The sequence below is a fragment of the Mustela nigripes genome, chromosome 4, assembly GCF_022355385.1.
Source record: "Mustela nigripes isolate SB6536 chromosome 4, MUSNIG.SB6536, whole genome shotgun sequence".
In the NCBI taxonomy this organism is placed as follows: domain Eukaryota; kingdom Metazoa; phylum Chordata; class Mammalia; order Carnivora; family Mustelidae; genus Mustela; species Mustela nigripes.
In genome coordinates this window covers 180262621-180284412 of record NC_081560.1, presented here as the reverse complement: position 1 = coordinate 180284412, position 21792 = coordinate 180262621, and the positions used below count along the sequence as shown (strand labels likewise).

At 47.1% G+C, this 21792-nt stretch overlaps 2 protein-coding genes, 1 long non-coding RNA gene and 1 pseudogene across 4 annotated transcripts in view; 2 read left to right on the top strand and 2 right to left on the bottom strand.

Annotated features, from left to right (window-relative positions):
• EIF3A (eukaryotic translation initiation factor 3 subunit A) overlaps nt 1-6403 on the top strand; it is a 38858-nt gene extending 32455 nt beyond the window's left edge. The window contains exons 20-22 of the mRNA XM_059398691.1: nt 2625-2850; nt 3533-3714; nt 5170-6403. Coding sequence (XP_059254674.1) covers nt 2625-2850; nt 3533-3714; nt 5170-5399 — 638 coding nt within the window. The 3' untranslated portion in view covers nt 5400-6403. The remainder of the gene's footprint in view (nt 1-2624; nt 2851-3532; nt 3715-5169) is intronic.
• LOC132016958 (U4 spliceosomal RNA) lies at nt 1453-1519 on the bottom strand (annotated as a pseudogene).
• A 3441-nt stretch (nt 6404-9844) lies between the features above and the next one.
• Nucleotides 9845-11774, bottom strand: NANOS1 (nanos C2HC-type zinc finger 1). Its single transcript, XM_059395940.1, has one exon. The coding sequence runs from the start codon at nt 11557-11559 to the stop codon at nt 10681-10683; it is 879 nt and encodes a 292-aa protein (XP_059251923.1). The 5' UTR covers nt 11560-11774; the 3' UTR covers nt 9845-10680.
• Nucleotides 11775-12120: 346 nt separating this feature from the next.
• Nucleotides 12121-21792, top strand: part of LOC132015419 (uncharacterized) — a 144008-nt gene continuing 134336 nt past the window's right edge. For both annotated transcript variants that reach the window (XR_009403671.1, XR_009403670.1), the window contains exons 1-2: nt 12121-12204; nt 13175-13307. This is a non-coding gene — a long non-coding RNA (uncharacterized LOC132015419). The remainder of the gene's footprint in view (nt 12205-13174; nt 13308-21792) is intronic.

The following is a 21792-nucleotide window of genomic DNA, read 5'->3' as shown; positions in this document are numbered from 1 at the left end:
GATTACTTATTTGAGAGAGAGCATGAGAGGGGAGAAAGTCAAAGGGAGAAGCAGACTCCCCTTAGAGCTGGGAGCCTGATGTGGGACTCGATCCCGGGACACCAGCATCATGACCTGAGCTGAAGGCAGTTGCTTAACAAACTGAGCCACCCAGGTGCCCACCCATGAGGTTATTCTTATGGGAAGAGCTCAGTTTCTTTCTTTCTCAGTCTTGGGCCTGCTCATCTTTTCATATTTTACTGATTTCCAGTACCATCTTCTCCAGGGGCCTTCTTTGCTTACCTTCAGACCCATTTTTCCAGCTGCATGTTGCACATAGTACATTTCTACGTAGAAGTGTCTGTGACATGTCACATTCAATCTTTTGAAACAGTTCTCACCCACACCCATCTCTTAAGGGCCACCACCGTCCATCTGATTGTATAAGTTAGGGGTCTGGGAGTTCCCCTTTGCCTTCTTATGTTAAATGTTTCATTTAGTTCAGTTCTGCCTTTTTAATGTTCTTCAGATCTGCCCACTTCTCTTTTCCCCTTGCACGTACGTGGGTCTGAGCAGCCATCATTCCTTCCTCGAACTCTTGCTGCTACTGGTCCCCACAGGCTCCCCACTCCCAGGTCAAGTCTTGGTGCAGTAGCCAGAGTAATCCATTCTGCATGAAGATTTCAACGAGTAGCCTCTTTCCCTTGCCCTTTGTGTTTTTGTCTCATATTTCTGTCTCTGCTGGTCTCAGTTGATTCCACTGTCTGACTGTGTGACTTTCCTGTTCTTGTGTGAGTGGGGAGAACAGTGTCATAGATTCTTATTAAGTCCTGATAAATGTTTTATGCGAAGTTGCTATGAATACTGAACCATTACTGTTCTCGTAAGTTCTCTGGTCACAAAATTTCTGTCAACCAATGAATGTGACTTTGTGCGTTTCTGTTTTAAAGATAACCTTATTTAATACACGTTGTCGGTTCATTAACATTGAACTCCTGGCCAGTAGTGCTGTAGCTTCTGAATGGGGCTTCTCTAACACGAGTATTTTTCCTGTAAGGCACATCCACTGCCTTCTTGTGCTTGGGACACTAGACAAGCAGCATTTGAGCACAGTGCCTAAGGGCCCTTTGGAACAGTGAAATCCCCAACAATGCAAGAAAATGTGAAAACCTGTCACTAAACAGACCACCAGAAGGGTACTTGGTTTAAAGTATGAGAGCTGCAGCGTGCAGCAGAGCGTTACCTCATTCAGCCTCGACTGTGAGCGTGCTCTGCGGGCGGCTCAGGGACTCCGTGGGCTCTGCACGAGTGCGGGGGAGGGGCAGAGTGCCCGGGTGTCTGTGGATGATTTGCAGACATGTTTCAGCAAGTAGGTAAATTAGCGGGTATGGGATCTGTGTAGCTCAAAACTGGCTAGAATTAAATGAGTTCATACACAGAGAAGGTTTAGAGTAGTGCTGTTGGCACATGGTAATACAATTAGCAATAATCGCGCCTCGGATAAACCTCATTGGCTACGATACTGCCACTGCGCAAAGCTGGCACATGGTAATACAAATATAGTGACAGTAATTAACCTTGCAACAGATTTTCATTTATATTTGCTCCCTTTGACCTTTTTGTGCATATATATATGAAGTTCCTTGATTTGGGTATCCCATGTCTAAGTGTGAGATAGTGGTCAAAGGACTTCTCTTTGTCCCATGATTGCATGGGTGGTAAGTGATGGAGAGCAAGAATAGAAAAGGAAGTTATTGGTAATATGTAATTTTGATAATATGTCGTTTTGAAAATGTAGGATGTGAACGAACTTATAATTGGGGCTCTCTCAGAGATCTGGCTCTTACCCCTGACTCTTTAGGTTTTTTGTTTAAAATGAGTTGTCTGTTTACTATCAGAACAGATTTTTACATCTGAAGTCTCAGCACATGGAACACTCAACCCAGACTATGTAAATGTCCCTTGTCTTACATGGTCCTCCCTTTATGTTAGAGAAACAGTGGTAGGTGGTCATAAATAGGAGCTGGTAATTCTGTAAAGTAACATAAATAGCTTTAGTTTTCTCTCTCTCTCTCTCTTTTTTTAAGAGTTTATACTTATTTGTCAGAGAACAGAAGCACAAAGAGCTGCAGGCAGAACAGGCAGAGCAGGCAGAGGGAGAAGCAGGCTCCCTGCTGAGCAAGGAGCTGGATGGGGGACTTGATCCCAGGACTCTGGGATCATGACCTGAGCCAAAGGCAGACACAACCTACTGAGCCACCCAGGTGTCCCAAATTTGGTCTTCTTTTCCCTCTCTTTTTGTTTTTTGTTTTTAAAGATTTTACTTGTTTATTTGACAGAGATCCCAAGTATGCAGAGAGGCAGGCAGAGACGGGGGCGAGGGGGGGAAGCAGGCGCCCTGCCGAGCAGAGAGCCTGATATGGGGCTCGATCCCAGGACCCTGGGATCATGACCTGAGCCAAAGGCACTGGCTTTAACCCACTGAGCCACCCAGGCGTCCCTTTAGTTTTCTTTGAATGAGGTTTGGAGTGTCTTAAATTAGCACCTGCGGTGGTGATATTAATGTCAGCATTCACATATCTATTCATTGTTCCTGAGTTTCTTGAGTATAAAAATGTTTTTCCTTTTTTAAAAAATAAAAACAGGTGGATGGAGAGAGAAAGAAAAAGCCAGAGAAGAGAGTTGGGGTCCACCTCGAGAATCGAGACCATCAGAAGAACGTGAATGGGATAGGGAAAAGGAGAGAGAGAGAGAAAACCAGGATCGTGATGAAAACGACAAGGACCCAGAGAAAGAAAGAGACCGAGAGAGAGAGCGAGAGCGGGACAGAGAGCGAGATGGGGATCGAGAGGACCGCTTCAGACGACCTAGGTTTGCTTTGGAACTCTCTGGAATTACAGTTAGGAGTCTCTTAAATTCTCTGGGAAACCATGTAGTCTTGAGAAATGGTGTGCCTCATGCCTCAGTTGAACGTTCCCCTCTTTACAAAGTTGAGAGGGTGAGGCTGACAGTGGGCGGCTGTCTGCAGGTGGGTAGGACTCTAGTTCCACAGGTATCTTTGCGAGTCCATGGCCTTTCCCCTGTGGTTTAGTTACTCAGTTTTAGAGCCCTTAAATTATTCAGAGCTCCTTGACTTTTATTGCGGTAACAGTTCTGACTTGCTCCTTCTGACCTGAGTGGCTTTGTGCTGATGGCACTGTTCAGTGCCGTTTTCTGTGAGGATGAAAGCACACTGTCTGCAAGGCCCAGCGTGGTAGCCGGCAAGCACATTTGGTGTTGAACATTTGGAGTGTGGTTAGTGCTACTGACAGGACGTCTTGATTCTGATTCAGTTAATTGTATTTAAGTGGCTGCATACAAGTAGTGGTTGCCGTGCTGTTCAGCACAGGTCCAGATGTTCTCACTCAGCTTCTACACCTGAGGCACCAGATTGAGATCAAGTTAGAAATTCAAAGGTCATCCCGGTTACATTTGTAAACTCTCGAGCACCAACTTGGATGTGCTGTGTGGAGTCTGACGACAGAACTTAACATGTCATTTTGAATGGTTCCAGGGATGAAGGGGGCTGGAGAAGAGGACCAGCGGAAGAGTCTTCGAGCTGGAGAGATTCAAATCGCCGTGAAGATAGGGATCGGGATGACCGTCGTCGGGAGAGAGATGATCGCCGTGATCTAAGGGAAAGGCGAGATGATCGAGACAGAAGAGGACCTCCTCTCCGATCCGAGCGTGAAGAAGGTATGGATGTTGGGCACGTTGCTGACTATTGGAAAACCATGATCTCAGGAAATTGGCGGTTTTACTACCTCATCTGTTCTTACAAGCATCAAAAATAAGATAGTGAATATTCAGTTTAGGTTTCACAGTTCTCTGGGCGCATGGGTGGCTCAATCAGTTAAGTGTCTCACTCTTGATTTTGGCTCAGGTCGTGATCTTGGGGTTGTAACATGGAGACTCACATGGGGCTCCACGCCTGGCAGTGAGTCTGCTTGAGATTCCCTCCTACCCGCTTCCCCCTCACCCCAGCTCGCTTCCTCTTTCCCTCTCAAATAATAAATAAGTTTTTAAAAAAAATTCACAGTTCTCATAAATTTCGTAGTACCTCTGGAAAGTAGCTCATACCTAAATTGAAAGTATAGTAGTAGGCTAATTGGAGGGTAAGCAGTTTATATTGCTCTAGAAGTTTATGTAACTAGGAAACAGTTTGTCAGTTGTTTAAAAGTAAGATCTTGGTAGATAAGTGTAAAGTGTAAAACATTCTTACTCTGAAATTGTGATAGTTGAAACTTGAGTTTAAAAAAAAAAGTTTTAGGCGGGTGGGAGGTTGGGGGAACCAGATGGTGGGTATTAGGGCACGGATTGCACGGAGCACTGGGTGTGGTGCAAAAAACAATGAGTACTGTTACGCTGAAAAGAAATACAATATTTAAAAAATTTTTTTTAAAAAAAGTTTTAAAGTTGAAAATGGCCATTGCACTTAACTAAGTAGTTACCTCACAAACGTTTTTCATTTGTACAGGGGGATTACAAGGGTTTTTCTTATACCTGTAAAGTACAGTACGCTAATGGCCATTTTGGTATTACGATTTCTTCAACGAGAGCCAAAAGGTTTTTTTTATTTTAAAGTTTTCATTCAGATTTTTTCTTACCTTATCTTAAATTATTGTGACAATTAGAACACCTCCCAGGCCAGTGGTTTCTTCTTGTTGGCAAATTTGAGTTGTCTCTCTCTCTCTCTTACTTTTTTTCCTCAAAGATTTTATTTATTTATTTGACAGAGAGAGATTACAAGCAGGTGGGGAGGGGTGGGGGGGGAAGCAGGCTCCCCGCCAAGCAGAGAGCCTGATGCGGGGCTCAATCCCAGGACCCTGAGATCATGACCGAAGCCAAAGGCAGAGTAAGCTTTAACCCACTGAGCCATCCAGGTGCCCCTGAGTTATCTCTTAAGTCTGTATGTTATTTTGAAGGACTTGTCAAAAATTGTATCAAAGTGATTAAAATATATTTAGGTTTTACTGTTTTTTTTTTTTTTTTTTTTTTTTTTTTTCTTAAAATGGGGATTCTGTATCCTTATTTCTACAGTACAGGATTTCTGAGTAATTGGAGGCATTCCTTTCGCTGAAGTTCTGTTTAGTCTGAGCCAGTACAATATGGTACAAACTTCACTCTTTTTCATTTAATTAAACTTTTTAGTAAGTTCTTGGAGGCGTGCTGATGACAGGAGAGATGAGCGGGCAGAAGAGCGGGAAGCGCCTCGTCGCGTTCCTCCCCCAGCTCTTTCAAGAGACCGAGAAAGAGACCGCGACAGGGAAAGAGAAGGTGAAAAAGAGAAGGCTTCGTGGAGGGCTGAGAAGGATAGAGAATCTCTTCGTCGTACTAAAAACGAGACTGATGAAGATGGATGGACCACGGTACGACGTTAAATCTCAAGATAATGGATTCAGACACATGTCTCACATAGGTTTGGTCACATTCAAGGATTATTATACTTGTGCTTCAACCAGTCTAAATTGGATTCTTTAGTGTTGTCTCACCGTAACACAAAAAGCATGAACTTGTATTAATCCTCTATAATAGATTGATCGTGCACTGTGTCCACAGGAGGTTGGACGGCCAGGCCATTTTCTGGAATTTAAGGTGTTGCATTATTTCATCAATCATTTGTTTACAAAAAAACAAAAACTAAAAAATAAATTTAAAATGTGAACCTGTCGGGTATGGAGTAACACCTGTATCTTGGTATAGAACTGATCTTTCTCTTTTGTTTTTGAAATACTTTATTGATTTGGAATGAGGTATGGTTCTGTTATAGAAAATGTATTTGAAGATTCTTCAAAAGCAGGGGCTGAAATGACTTCCACATCATTAGCGGTTGAGACGTACCTCTAGGTATTTTGAGGTATTTACTATATTAACTACATTTAGAAAGTTTTTAGGTTCACTATAAGTGCAGTAAACATTACAAACATTGGATACAGTGGGATTTTCTGTAGATTTTACTTGAGAGGTGAGTATAAAGCAATTTGCAGTCATTATTGTAATGACAAGAATACTACTCAAGTATGAATCCAAAACAGTTAGAGCTTTTAAATTTTAAAGCATTTGGTAAAACTATTGCTGAGTTTTTTCTGTTGCCAATAGCAGACTGCTTTTCCATTAATGGAGAATCCATGCCTTTCAAGCATTTTAAATATGACAATATTTATAAATGTGTGGTTTGGAGGAATTGTTTAAATTCTTTTTCCTAATTTCCTTTCTCTTCAGGATAGATTCTTTCAACAAGTAATTTGTAGTAATGACTGTGTTGACTTCAATTTTGGAGTGTCGTAGCTATGTCAAAGATTAACTATTTGGTTTTATTGAAGCCAACACAGAACTTGCTGCTGTGTTTTTTCTTCAATGATAAATAAAATACTTACAGAATTTGTTTTAGTGTTGATTTGTAGTTACAGTCAAAGTGTTGTACTTACTGTGGTGAGTTTGCATATCCAGTTGAGTTTGTTGTTTTGAAATTTTTTTGTTGTTGTTGCCATTAAATGTCTCAGCATTTAGAATCAAAATAACTCAACTAGAAAAACATGGCTAGGATGCTTCCTTCCTTAATTAAGGAACCCCTTAGTTTCCTTGTAATGCTGTCCTCTCTGTGAGCCTTGTATACAAGGGTAGGTGGGTTGTTTACTATTTTGGGTGTTCCCCTGAAATTAGAAAAAATACAATTTGAGAGAATGTTAGTAGCAAATTGATAGTGGCTACAGGTACGCAAATTATTTCCAGTATTGGGTGGTGGTGAGAATACTTGTTGGTACAGCTATAGTAAGGCCAGAAGAGGGAGTATTGATCCTTTTTTTACTTAAATTATCAGATGCAGCCTTTTCTGTTTGATACTACCAGTGACAGAAACCTCCTTTTTTCAACATTCAGTTTCTTAATATCTAGTATTTCAAACAAGTGGAAATCTTAAAAGGTCTTTGAGGAAAGGGCCTGCTCTTTTTAATAAATGACAAAACTTGGGGCAGTAACCTGCTGAGTCTCCCCATTCATTAGAAATAGGACAGCACTGATGGCCCCAGGGGACTGTTCATTTAAGCTGATTTTTTAGGTGAGTTATGGATGTATGTCTGATGATTAGGTTAGTCTGCAAACGTACCCTTCCTGTCAGCACAGGATGGGGGCAGAAGAGTCTGCTGCTACTTTGTGGTCCAGCTCTTAAGTTTCTACTCAAGGCCTCACAGCCTTCTCTTCCGTCCCCCAGTATTCACATGTGTCAAAGGAAACTTTGGATGTTCAGTCCAGCCTACTCAACTATGTCTAGAATGTCTTCATGTTCCCAGCGGCTTCTGCATTTTTAAAAGGTTTTATTTATTTATTTATTTGAGAGAGAGTGTGTGAGAGAATGAGCATGAGAAGTGGGAGGGTCAGAGGGAGAAGCAGACTCCCTGCCGAGCAGGGAGCCGGATGTGGGACCCAGGACTTCAGGATCATGACCTGAGCTGAAGGCAATCACCTAACCAACTGAGCCACCCAGGCACCCCCCCCCCCCCCCTTTTTTTTTTTTTTTTTTTAAGATTTTATTTATTTGAGAGAGGCTTCTGTATTTCTAAACAGGAGCGCCATTGCAGTTAATACATGTGGATCTGAGGGTGGAGACAGTGGCCCAGAAAAGACTACACCCCCCTAGTAGTCCTTACTGGCTTCCAGAAAGAGGTGGTAATGTGGCCATGTGTGGGGATGCTTTTATGTGCTTTACCTGTGTTGTTTTTTTTAACCAAAGATATTTTGGTTAGACATTTAGACATTTCTAATCTTACAAGTCTAATTGACATAGATACTGGACACAGGAAGGAACGCAGGAATGTTTCTTATGTGGCTAAGCACCGACTAGAAAGTGAGGACTAACACTGAACCTTCCCTGTCTTTTCCTTTGAGGTAGACCTATGTGTAGTATAATTTTAAAATAGACAATTTTGGCTTACAATTAAAGCCAAAAGTTGTAATCAAAGTTAATTCTGTACTTTCCAAAAGGGACTGCGTAGGAAAATTAAATTCCAAAGAAATAAAAAGCCACTCACTGCAAATGTGTCTATAGAAAAGGATAGGCAAGGTAAGATAAGCAGTCTACCTGCACAGCTGGTAAAGCACTTTTGAGGCTTCCATCCATATGTTGTTTTGTTTTTAGCCAAATACAGACATATTCTTATAAAAACAAGGTAACTTTGTCACACTAATTTTTTTTTTTTTTTACTTTTTAAAACTTGGGTTTCTAATTTTTTTTTTTTTTTTTTTTAATTAAGTAAAGTCAACTTGCCAACATGGGGCTCAGATGTAAAACTCGAAGTGCAAGAGTGACATGCTTTATCATGGAACCAGCCAAGTGCCCCACACCCTAAATTTAATTTTTTGCAAGTACATAAAGTTTTAGATTGAAAGTTCTAGGCTTGTTCCTCTTAAGTGCCTTAGAGTGTGGTTAGTATACTTTCCCTAACAGATTTTTAGAAGATTAACTCTAGTAATACTCTGTGCATGCTCTAACTCTCAGTGTTTTAATGTTAGCTGGAAAACGGGCAAATTTGAGGGGGGCCGTTATTAGTGTGTTTCAGATGAATGAACGTGATGGTTGCTGGTAAAACTGTGATGTTGTCAATATCAAACTCTATTAGGCACTTCTCATCACTGAGGGAGTGATGAGAACATTATTGAACATGTCAAAGCCATGTGCTTGACAGCTAGAACACAAAGTAACAGTTTGGCTCTTTGAAAATCCAAAGTAGTTGCCTGCTTAGTCCTTCTAAGTTGGGGAATACTTTGTAGTGCTCTTGGAAAAGGTAGAAGTAGGAGAGGTAACGAATTCTATGACCTGACAACTCCCCAAGACCAAAATTAAACCGCTATATCTTCTAGCACAACAAAAGAGAATAATCACATGCTTTTATTAAGCTACTTGAATTTAAGATTGGTCACATCCGGAGTTCTGTATTCTGGGGCTGAACTAGCAGGCATGGATTTTCTCTTGGCCAACGTACTGTCTACCTGCCCCCCCCCCCCCCCCGTTCTGTTACCCCTTTGGCCAAAAAGGCGCTCACAGCCTTCCAATATTATTTACCTCTGCCTCTATTTGTATCCTCAAAGGAGTGTTCAAGCCAATTTGCTGTGGAGGAAGTTAGCTGTTTGATACAAAAGCAGTCTAGAGCTGAGCTCTACGACTTGAATCTGTATTCATGACTAAGTCTCTTGCTGGCATTTTCAGATAGTGATGTATTTTGTACATTTCATATGCATTCATCCTAATTCACTTCCATTTTTGCCTCTTGGATCTGCCCTGATGATAGCTACAAGCCATGGTGTGGCATCTGGCATGGCTATAAATGAGGGTGGGAGCTAAAGTTAGGGTTAGGAACGTGCATCTAAGGATAGGGTCTAATCTCCTTTGTGGTAAGTGGTGGGATTCCAGAAACAGACTAGGGTCGTCTAGGGAAAAAGGGAGCACGGGGGAAGCTGTGTTTGTCTTCAACCCCCATTCCACAATTTAATTCCTTCAGTGCTTATTCTGGTTTGAGGACGGCTTGCTCCCTAAAGCCAGACAAAGCCCATAGTGGAACCTTCTTGAACACAGGTTGTTACATTAGCCTTCCAGAGCTCAGGATCGCATCTTCCATTTAGTTTGAGAGGCTACAGCTGCAAGGAGCTTTCTGCTATTTGGGAACACTGAAATGGAGCAGGGTGAATTAATACTGTTCCCTTTTGATCTTAATGTCACAAATGTTTTTAAAGAACTGGAAATGGGGAGGTGGGTGCATGGACAAAAGGCCAAGTAGCAAAGTTATAGGCAAGATAAATGAATTCATATACTGTTACTGTATAAATACACAAGTCAAGTTTTTAAACAGCACCAATTTTCAAGTGTATACACAACAGGATTATAACTTGGCACAAATTTTCAAGGTGGAAATGCTAGTTGCTAGTTTAGTAATAAAAAGATCTGGTACATAAAAGATAAGGAGCTATATTCTACCTGCTACGGATTGTGCATTTTTATATCTCCAGCCAAGTCTGAAACAAGCCACAAGGAGGGAATACCCACACAAATTAATACTGGAAAGTTTACTAAACCTTCGCTTCTCAAAAGGGTGATGCTGCCAGGGGCTTGCTTCACCTGGAATTAGAGTAACTGATTAAGGACAACTAAGAAATATTGTTTCTAAACAATAAAATAGTCATTTTGCCGACATTTCATAAAATCGCCAGTTTTCAGTAAAGTTATGAGGCTTTTAAAAAAATATTCTAGACCTAGTAAAGTGCCTCCATAAAATTAAACATCCGAGATTAGATTGAGACAATTCATACTGATGCGCATCTAAAATAGATCGACGTATACAGTAAATAAACAGTGCCATTAAGTTGCCAGATTTCAGGTAGTGGGAAACACACCCAGCCTTCACCGTCTGGATGTGCACAAACTAGAAACCAGAGATAAATCAAAATTGTAGCGTCTAGTCTCAACCGCTCTTCGACAGCAAAGTAATCTCCGCACGGCCGGCTTGCTTTCAAGAACAAAAAAAACCCAAAACAAGACTTCCCCAGTGGAGCTAACTGCCGAGCTCCACGCCTCTCCAGCAGCGAGGGAAAGCTGGTGCGCAGACCGAAAATGAGAGCGAGCAGGCGGGGGCCCTGGTGGCGTCAGGTGGCAGCAGAACGGAGCCCAGGCCGTCAGCGCGGCTTCTTCCCGGGCTGGCAGTCCCTGGCGCTGCGCGGCGGCGGGCGGGCAGCGGGCGGCGGCGGCACTTTGGAGAGCGGGCAGTACTTGATCGTGTGCGCGTTGTCGCCGCTGGCGCCGCACAGGGGACACGTGTAGCGGCGCAGCACCGGGCACAGCACTCGCCCGTCGGGTCCCTTCAGGATGTGGGTGGTGTAGAGCGCCACCGCCTCCTTGTTGTTCCGGCAGAACACGCACACCTGCAGCTCGGGCTTGAGCAGTCGGGCGGCCGCCGCCCCGGAGGCGGCGTGCAGCCGGGGCTCGGCCGCCCACGCCGGGGCCCGCTCCTGGCGCGGCGCCACCTCGGCGGCGGTCGTGGCTGCAGCGGCGGGCGCGCAGCCCAGCAGCACGGCGGCGGCGCGACCCGCGAACGGGCTCAGCTCCGCGAAGCGCTCCTCCAGCAGCCCGGCCTCGGCGGGGCCCGCGGCGCACAGCTCCAGGGCGCGCAGCTCCAGCGAGCCGCCCAGGTAGCGGCCGCGGGACCCGGGCTCGTCGCTGTCGTCGTCGTCGTCCTCGTAATCGGGCGGCCCCAGCGCCGGCCCCAGCGCCCCGAGCCGGGTCCCCGCGTGGGGGGAGCAGCAGGACGAGGAGGAGGAGGAGGGCGGGGAAGTGCCGCCGCCGCCGTCCCCGCCGCGGGCGCAGCCAAAGCGCGGCTCGCCGTCCACCGCCTTGGTGATGAGCGTGGCGAGCCCCAGGTAGTCGTTCCACGAGCTGAAGGGCTGAGAGTGCGCCGGGCCCTGGGCGCTCACGTAGCGGGCGCTGGGCACGAGCGCCATGGGCGGGGGGGCGCGGCCGCGGCTGGGCGAGCGGGGCGCCCAAGGGAAAGCCTCCATGGGCGGGCTGCGGGCCACGCGCACCGCCTCCCCGCGACCCGCGCGGGCCGGACGGAAGGGGAGCGCCGAGCCTGCCCGCCGGCCTGCCGCGGGGTGCGGCCGCCTCGCAGCCTTTTATCGGGCCCCGCTCCTCCCTGTCCACCCCCCCACCACACACACCCCCTCGGCCCGCCTGCCGCCGCCCTGCCCCCTGCGCTACCCCGCCCCGGCCTCCTCGTCCGCGCCTCGGACGGAGGCGGAGCGGAGGCGGGCGCGCCGGGGGCGGGCGGGCAGTGCGCGCGCTCCGCTCCGGCCCGCGCAGCTCCCGCGCCCCGCGCGCTGCGCAAGGCGAGCCAGCTGCGGGCGGCTTTCATTCTGCGAGGGGGCGGGCGAAGCGCCGCCTCGGGCCCCGGCGCTAATTGGCTGCTGACCAGAGCCCCCTGCGCCACCGGCGCCGCTCGGGACGCCGATTGGTGAATCTGGGGGAGGGGGCGTGCCCTGCCTGCGCTGCTGGGAGGGGAGGGCGAAGTAGGGGGAGACAAGGGGAAGGGAGGGGAGGGGCTGCTGCTGGGGCCCGCCTTCTCCTGAGCGCTGTGCTTTGAGTTTGGAGCAGGTGACCAGGCCTGAGTCTCCCAGGCCGGGTGGCGAGACTCCCCGAGGACACCGGTAGGCGCGGGGGTGGGGGAATGCCCCAAGGTTTGCGCACCGTCCTCCCAGCCCCGAATGCCCCAGGTCAGCCCTTCTTCCCGCTCACCGGCATCAGTAGGGCAGGCTGTGGGGAGGCAGGGTTTGGCGCGCTCTGAGGACGCAGTCATCTAGACAGAGCTGCCCAGCAGTCGAGTAACTTCCGTTTGCACAGTGCCTTGGGCAGCTTTCAGCGGGTGAAATCTTCGCACGAACGTCGGAGGTTGAGACAGGTTATGGTGGTCGCCGAAGTAAGTAGTGGAGGCATCAGGACTTCATCATGCAGCAGACTCCCAACAGGTGTTCCGAGCCTGGGTGGCCATTAGCTGGTGACTTAGGTAGGGATGGGGGCTGGGCCCCCAAATCTGCCATCCTCCGACAGTGGTTGGTGTGTGTGTGAAGGGGAGGCTGCATCAAAAAATGGGCTGTATGTGCAGCTTGAAAAATAAACCATATTCAGGGTCACAATTTAATACTTCAAAATGAGTCAGATATTTTTGTAGAAACGATGGAAAGCATATTGGAAGATTTATGCTTAGGAGGGTGCGGGGTGGTCATGCTCTTCCTAGGAGAAGACACAACACCTTTTAAAAAATGGAAGGTAGGAAAGACCTTAGGTACTGGGAAGGATTCTTCAGGGTTCTGTGGGACTGGGAAAATGCCGCCTCTGGTGACTGGGCGGCCAGGCAGGCGGGCAGGTCGGGACTTTCCTTTCCCTTTCTGGTGGAGTGCTCTGGCTGGGGAAACAGGGGCAGAAGGCAGCTGGGGCTGACAGCCCTCCTGGGGCAGGAGGCTATGCTTCTGGCTCTGTGTCTAGCAGGTTTAGAATGGCCCAGGAGGGGCTGCCCAGAACCTCATGCTGGCACTGGTTTACTTGAGAATGAATGAGGGAATCAGACTGTCAGCTGTGGAAGGGACCTTTGGGATCATTCAATCCAGCCTTACTTTACAGATGAAGAAAATGAGACCCAGAGAAGAGAAGGATTTCTTCAGGGTCACATGGTGAATATGTCACAGCCAGAACTAGAACTCAGGGCCCTTCACAAACGGCTTGCTGGCCTTCCTGTTACACATGGACCCCGAAGGTATGTCTGTGTGTGCGTCAGCAGAAACTGAATGTGGAACACGGGGGAATCAAGAGAAATGAGATGGGGCCCGTGTGCCTTTTGCTTGGACCCCTACCCTCAGGGAGCGGGCCGGAAGCCAGGTGGCCGGCCACAGGGAAGGACCTGGGGCAGTAACTTGATGCTTTTTCTAGCCCCCTGTCTGCACGAAGGGTTGAAGATATGTTTCTCAGCCTCTTCATCTCCTCCTCCCTAACGGTTGATTTAAGTCATGAAATCAGGCAGTAGTAGTCTGCATGTGCCAACCCAGTTCCTTTTTCAAGTTTGTGTTGGCATTCCAGTTAAAAAGTCATTCCTTTTTTTTTCCTCCCCCTCTCCCACCAAAAATAAATAAAAGAGCCTGCAGAAGCGTGGCAGGTTTGCTGACACTGAGCTCCAAGCTCTGACCACAAGAACACCGGCCCCTAGAGTGGTATGAAGATTATTATTCTATAAATGGAAAATTCCATTCTGTTCGCACAGCCCTGCAGCTCGCATACTTTCAAGGTATGCAGACTTTTCAGCTCTGAGGAGTGGGAGCCACTGTTGTGAAAAAACTTGTGGAAGGAAAGGAAAGTTTAAAACTGGCAGCTTCTGGGTCGGCTTCCCCTGGGTTGGGCCAGAGGGAGTGTGGCAAGTAAGTGAGACCTTTCCTCTCCCACATCACATGATTTTTAGCCCTTGTGGGTTTTTTTTTGGTTTGGTTTGTTTGCCAGGGGAATGAAAACTTTTCAGTGAACCCAGGTGAGAACAAATGCCATGCTGTAGGGCTGTGGGCCAAGTGAGTGGGTTGTGGGGACAGTGGAAAGATGCCCTGGAAAGAGGTGGAAGGAGCTCATGTGTCCTGGGGGGCTTGCTACCTGCCCTTCCCCCAGGCTGCTCACCTTAACTGCTTGGGGCCTTGCCCACAATAAGTTGTTTGATCTGGGAAGACTGTCTGGAAGTGGAGGCAGAGGGCATGAGGCTTCCCCCCACACCCCCCAGCACGTGCAGCCTCAGTGGACTGGGGAGCCTTTGCTGTTAGTTACCATAGAAAGGCCCAGGCGGGTGCCTGATCCAGTTCTGGCTTTAGTAAACAATTCCTTCTGTCACAGAACACAGACCTTAGCCAAGCCATGAGCTCTCCAGCTCTCTTTGAGGTGGTGGAACTCGCTTTAGAGATATTCTTAGTACCTCGGTGAGGTCTGCCGGCTTTTCATCCCCCTGCCACAAGTCTGGAACCAAAACAGGCAGAAACGGCCAGAGCGTGAGAATTTCTTCAAGGGATCCCCTTGGATAGGTGGAGGCAGGAGACCGGTTGGGACAGGCCTCCTCTCGGAGGCTGGAGGGTGTGGCTCGGTTTCTTCTGGAATGGGGCCTGCCCAGCATGGGCAGGAGGCTCTGGCAGGACAGGGGTGGGTGGCCAGGTGGGCTGCTGGGACTCAGCATTTCCCCTCTCCGCATGGCTCCCAGCCCCCAGGCCGAGAGGCAACACACAGGCCTCAGGCATCTCGAGGATCTTAAGAAATATGAGGTCAGCCTTGGGGAGTGAGGCAGCTTGGCAGGTGTCCAGGAGGCTCTAGAGATGCTGTTCGTCAGGCTCTGGGCTCCTGCTGACCCGCCTGCCAAGCTCTTTCCAGGTGGGTTGGGCATATTTCGGCACCTTGGGGGTGCTCTTCTGTCACAGGGTTGACTCTGTGTTGACTCTCTATATCATGCCTTTGGCCAAGCTCAGGGAGTCCCAGGGAAACCCCATCCCTGGGCTTAGAGTGAGCTAGAGTTAGCCGAGAAGCGCCATGGTGAAGTGGGGGTTGCTCCTTAAGCCGTGGCTATTTTCATCGTGGCGCTTCTGTAGAGTCCTGTGTGGCCTTGGCTGAGGCCCTTAACCTCTCTGGGCTTCAGCAACTTCCTCTGATCCTCGAGGGGCTCATCATGTCAAAGGGCAGGCGCTTCACCCTGCTCGCTGACTTACTCCGGTTCCAGACGAGTCTCTCCCGTGGCCTCTGGGGTTGAGCTGTGACAGGTGTAATCCAGCCAGACAGATCTCATTTCCCCGGGCCTGATTGGTTTAGGAGGGGCTGATGACCCAGTTCTGGTCCCTGAAATGTCAGGGGAGGTCTGTTAGCACTCCGGGAGGGCATTTGCTCCCTTGTGTAAAAGGAAAAGAAACAAAGACCAGGAGCTTCCCTTTCTTCCAGCCACTGGCAGGTGACGGAGCTGAGGCTGCCTTGAGGTGTGATAAGTCTCAGGGGCCAGAAGCTGGCACACTGGGGATGGCTTCTTTTTTAAGAAGGCGCCATGTGTAGCCCCACATGGGGCTCGAACTCACCACTGTGAGATCAAGACCTAAGCCGAGATCAAGAATCAGACACTTAACCGACTGAGCGACCCAGGTGGCCCCAGAAAAGTTATTAAAAAAAGCCTCGGGGACATTTTTGTGGATGACTTGGTGACTTGTTGCAAAAGACCATTAAACAACTTTATCATTTCAGCCACTGTCAGGAAGGGATTTTACTTAACAGCTGAGTTCGTTCTAAGTGAAACTCGTAGCACTCTGAAAGAAAAATGCATTTGGTAATTCTGTCAGAAAGGTAGGATTCCGCGGTCTGGCCAGATGGAGGGGACAGCCACAGGGGTGGGAGGAAACAAAAGGGGAGCCGGAGCAGGGGCTTCATAGTGTCTCCTCTGTCACCAGCCCTGTCTTGCACCAGAGTCTCCCAGCTGAGAGTAATAACCTACCCCTTCAGACCAGGGGCTTCACAGCGTCGCCTCACAGACCCCCCCACCTGCTACCTGGCTGCCCCGAGAGGCAGGTTCTATGACTGCCCTCCTGGTGCAAACGGAGAGAGTCAGGGCTCCCAACCAGTGTTCCTCTCACTCCAAAGCTGGGCTTGTCCCTCCTTGGAAGTACCTGGTCATACCCTGGCCACGGGATGTCTGGGGCCCAAGAGGTGGAGGCGGCCAGCCGGGAGGCAAAATTGGGCTCATTCCACCACGAGTCAGAGATTGTCCCCCAACAGAGACAATTCTGGTTGAAAGAGGTTAGATTTTTCTATTTATCCAGTGGCGAGTGCATTGGTCGAGTGAGGAAGGCTTTCTCTTTGTGACACTCGCCCCAGTCTTCCCAGCCATGTCGTCTCCTCTTAGAAACCTGGTTTGTCCCAGTTTTGTTTAAAGCACATACTGTCCAGAAGGCTGACAGCCGGCAAGGCAGGTATCCTGGAGTCGAGGATGCCCAGAGTAATCATAACAATAGCTCACAGGTATGGAGCCCTTTCAAGGCACTGAGCATGAACTCCTGTCCTTTCTTAGACCTTCCCAGCAGTCCTGAGGTGATACCCATTTCACAGAAAGGAAAAATGAGGTTTGGGGAAGCGGAAAGAGTGTACTACTCAGCTTCACCCAGCTAGTTAGTGGGTGGAGTTTCTCCATGGCCTGTGCTGTAGGCCTGGGCAGGCTCCTGGCCCGTGGACATTCATTCAGTTAGAATTCACAAATGCTGCCTCCCGTCTCAGGTGTTTCCCTAAATAGGACTACCGGCCTTCTCTTGTTCCTCTTCAACACCCTCTGTCTGCAGGAGGGGAGGAATCATACATAAAATGATAAGCTATAAGGTCAAGATTGTTCTCCAGTGATGCATGAAATGGTGAATGATAAGGTTAAGGTTGTTCTCCAGTGGGCCTGAGGGCTGGAGTGGGGGCAGGGAGGAGAAAAGGTCAATGAAGGGGATGAGACCAGAGTGCCAAGCGGGGCTGCTGGGTATGCTTCTGCAAGTTGTGCACTGCACAAGAGCTTTCCACGCAAGGGGGTACCGTTTACTTCACAGATGGGGTCATGTGTATGAGTGAATCTCAAATAGTTTTCTGGCAGATGTGGAGTAAAGTATCTTTTTCTGATGGACTCGGTATATTATGACAGTTTTCCTCTGACAGATGGTTAAAGATGTCGTGTGGAAGAAGTACCTTTTCTTAATTGGCCCAAAGCCCAAAGCTTTGGCTCTAGGCAGAGGCACGAAATGCTAAGCTTCTTGAAAGCAGACCTCATGTGTGCCATTGGCTAGGTGCCCAAGGAGCCTTTTTAAAGCTGCAGGTGGAAACATCTCGCTAACTGAGCAGACCAGGTAGGGGTCTGGCCCAGGTCTGCTCTCATAGTTCTGGGTGAATTTTTTCTGTCATTTTGGACATCTTCTCCTGGCCCTACCTGGCTTACATTTGTATTTTCCCAGCTGTCATGAGTTCCCCAGGGATTTCTGGGGTCCTCAAAGTGCCTGGCTGAGGATGAGTGGGCAGCGGAGTCTGTCCTGGGGCGTCTCCGGCTCAGGAAGCAGAAAGTACAGTGATGGCCTAGGACGGTTTGAGTTGAGTAGCCTTGAGCAAGTCATTTCCTTTCTCTGGACTTCAGTTCTCGCTCACTTACAATGACTAGTTGGGCTGAGTGGTTTCTTGGTCCTCTCTAGTTCTAAAATTTAGGTGTTCACCCTCAAGGCCTGGGACCGAGTCCCAGACCGAGTGGTGGTTGCGACAGATGTCCTTCTGACTTCATGGAGCAAACAGGTGATGAGGTTTCCGTGGGAGGCATATTAGTTTCCTGCTGCCACCGTAGCCCATTACCCCCAGTCTAGAGGCTTGAAACAACCAAGAACCTCCTTTCCTACCATCCTGGAGGTCTGAAGTCTGACATGGGTCTCACTGGGCTATGGTCGAGGTGACTGCAGGGCTGGAGGCTCTCAGGGGAAGCTGCCTGCATTCCTTGGGCTCCTGGCCTCCTTCCTTTTTCAAAATCAGCAACAGCAGGTTAAGTCCCTCTCTTTGTTTCTTCTGCCTCCCTCTTCCGCTGTGTGATTTCGGCAGACGTACCCTGATCATCCAGGCTAATCTCCCCATGTTCATGCCATCTCATTAGCAACCTTAGTTCCACCTAGAACCTTAACTCCCCTTTGCCATCTAAGGTAGCATTCTCAGGGATGGGGAATTAGGATGGGGACATCTTTTGGGGCCATTATTCTGCCTCCTCCCGGAGGATAGGGGGAACCCTTAGCAGAGGAGTGTCATCAGTCCCAAGACCTTATCATATCCAGAGGTCACCTGGGCTGGTAAACTTAGGTTTCCTTTGCCTGTCAAGACCTGACATGGTACAGGGGAAGCTGTGGGGTAAGAGGGCCCTGCGCAGTGTGCGTGAGTGTGTGTGTGGCCCTCAGGCAGATGGAAAGGTCCGAGCTGCAGGAAGGAATGGAGAGCAAAGGAAGTAGTTAGTGTGTGTGTCAGGGCCTCTAAACAAACTTAAAATAACAGTTATGATGATGTCACTTAATTTGTGATTAAACCAGACAAAACAAACAGCCAAGTACAACAACAAAATAACCCCAGCTAGAATAAATGCTCTACAGTCCTTGCCTTGCTCAGGAGGAGGGTGAAGATACTGACAGCTGTAATATTCTTTAACTTATGGAAAATTTCAAGCATTACAAAAGTAAAGGTCATGGTAAAAAGAACTCTAACCCAATTTACCCTTGATGTATGATGAATCTTATCTCCACTCTGATTTTTCACTCCGTCTCCCATGCCATGGATCATTTTGAAGAAAATTCTGAACATCAGTGTTCATTAAATTTAGATTTTGATAAATGAGGTCTCTATATATAAATATATAGGAAACCAATGAAAAAGATAGAGGGTATAATAGCAGATGTAAGGAAATGGAATGAGGAAAAATAATTCAGGAGAGAGCATGACAGAAGGAAAATCATCATGGAAATGGGAGAACGAATTGGGAGTATACAATAAGATGGTGGAAATAAATCCAAACATAAAATTCCTTCTAGTAAACGCAAATACAAAATTTCAGGTCTGGATTTAGAAAACAACTATAAGGGCACCTGAGTGGCTCAGTGGGTTAAGTGTCTGCTTGCGACTTGGGTCATGATCCCAAAATCCTGGAATCGAGGAGCCCCACATCTGGCGCCCTGCTCAGTGGGGAAGCTGCTTCTCCCTCTCCCTCTGCTGCCTCTCTCTCTCTGTTAAATAAATAAATAAAATCTTCAAAACAAAACAACCCAGCTATATGGGGGTATCTGAGTGGCTCAGTCGGTGAAGTGTCCAACTCTTGATCTCAGCTCAGGTGTTGGTCTCAGGGTCGTGAGTTCAAGCCCTGCATTGGGCTCCACGCTGGGCATGGAGCCTACTTTAAAAAAAAATACAGCTATAGATCCGCTGTCAAAAACACATATAAAATGTAAGGATGCAGAAAGGTTAAAGTTAAAAGTATGAGAGAAGACGTGCCAGTAGACGCTGAAAAGGAGCTGACAGAGCTGTGCTAACAGCAGGCTAATAGGCTTTATGGCAAAAAGCTTTACTAGAGATCAAAGGGTGGCTATGTCATGTAAAGGGTTCACTTTACCAGGAAGATATAACAATTCTAAGCTAACATATATCTAACAATTTAGCTTCAAAGCATATGAATGAAAACCTGATGAAATATCAGCAAGGATATAGGAGATTTGAATGACAATTAACAAGCTTGGCTTTATGTATTTTTATGTACCTGTATATAGACATACATGTCATTGTATAAAATCGTATGTAAACACTGCTTTGATAATTGCAGAATTTGGGGCACCTGGTCAGTTAAGCATCTGCCTTCAGTTCAGATTGTGATCCCAGGTTCTGGGATCGAGTCCCACATCGGGCTTCCCGCTCCTTGGGGAGTCTGGTTCTCCTTCTCCTGCCCACTCATGCTCTCTCTCTCTCTTTCAAATAAATAAATAAAATCTTAAAGAAAATAATTGCAGAATTTACATTCTTTTCCAGCATTCATAGCGCATTTATAAAAGTTGACCGGATTCTGTACCATCAGCTAGTATTAACAAACTTGATAGGACTGCTGTCACATCGGATTTTCTGGCCGCAATTCCATTTCATTAGAAATCAACAGCCAATGATAACAAGAAAAGAACATAATACAGGTAAGCGAAGGAATCGATGAAATGGGGAACAAAGATATGATAGATGGCTGACAGAGCTAAATAGTAGCTTCTTACAAAAGACGAATACAGTTAATTTGGCAAGGTTTATCAAGACTAAGACATGATGCAAATGAACAGTTTCTGTGACTTGATGCTTCATAAATCTGAAAATGTATAGGAAATGGAAAAATTGCTGGAAAGCAAGAACTCACTCAAGAAGCAGTATGTATGTATGTATGTATGTATGTACTTCTTTATTTGAGGGGGGGAAGGGCAGAGAGAGAGAGAATCTCAAGCAGACCCCCTCAGAACACGGAGCCTGATGCGGGGCTTGATCTCACGACCCTGAGATCATGACCTGAGCCAAAATCAAGAGCAAGGGGTGCCTGGGTGGCGCAGTGGGTTAAGCCTCTGCCTTAGGCTCGGGTCATGATCTCAGGGTCCTGGGATTGACAAGCCCCGCATCAGGCTCTCTGCTCAGCAGGGAGCCTGCTTCCTCCTCTCTCTGCCTGCCTCTCTGCCTACTTGTGATCTCTCTGTATCAAATAAATAAAATAAAATAAATCTTAAAAAAAAAATAAAATCAAGAGTATGATGCTTACCTGACCAAGCCACCTGAGTGCCCCAAGAATTGAAAAACCTCGATGTTCTGCAACATTTATATAAATTGAGTCAGAGTTTAAAAATCTTTTCACAAAACACTAGATCCAGTTGATATAACGTTTTTTCTTCAGTTGACTTCAGCGATAAGTTCTATTTTTCAAGGAATAAATAATTTCAGTTCTACACAAACCATTCTAGAGTTTAGAAAATGAAAGAATCATTTTCTAATTCATTTTACAAGGCTAGTGCAACCTGATATAAAACAACAAATATAAGAAGGAAAAATGACAAGCCACGCTCTGTTTGGACCTACAAGAATCTGAAACAAAATACCAGTGAGCAAGAGAATGAGCAGTGGGGAGGGGCTGGGGGAGGGAGAAGCACACTCCCCGCTGAGCAGGGAGTGGGACTCAGCCTCTGGGCTGGACCCCAGGACCTGAGACCAGGACCTGAGCTGAAGGCAGACACTTAACTGAAATGAGCCACCCAGGCATCCCAAAACTTTAGCTTTTAAAAGACAATGTAGAAAAATATCCTTATGACTTTAGGGCAGGAAAGGATTTCTTAAACAAGACACACACAAACTCCACTAACTGTAACATTAATAAATAGTACCTAATTAAAATTAAGCACTCCTGTCCCACAGAAAGCACCATATAGTAAGTAAAAAGACAAGTCACAGAGAGGAATCATTTGCAATACATTATGATTGATAAGGAAGGGACTTTGCACCCAGAATATGTAAAAGAACACCTAAAAAGTTGGTATGATTTATATAACCCAAAAGAAAAACTGATGAAAAGTTCCTGATAGCAAAGGAAATTTGAATGGCCAATAAATAAGAGAGTAAATACGATTATAATGTGGGAAGGAAATTTGAATGGCCAATAAATAAGAGAGTAAATACGATTATAATGTGGGAAG

Coding starts and splice junctions, on each gene's coding strand:
- NANOS1 (XM_059395940.1), bottom strand. CDS start 11,559: ATGGAGGCTTTCCCTTGGGCGCCCCGCTCGCCCAGCCGCGGCCGCGCC.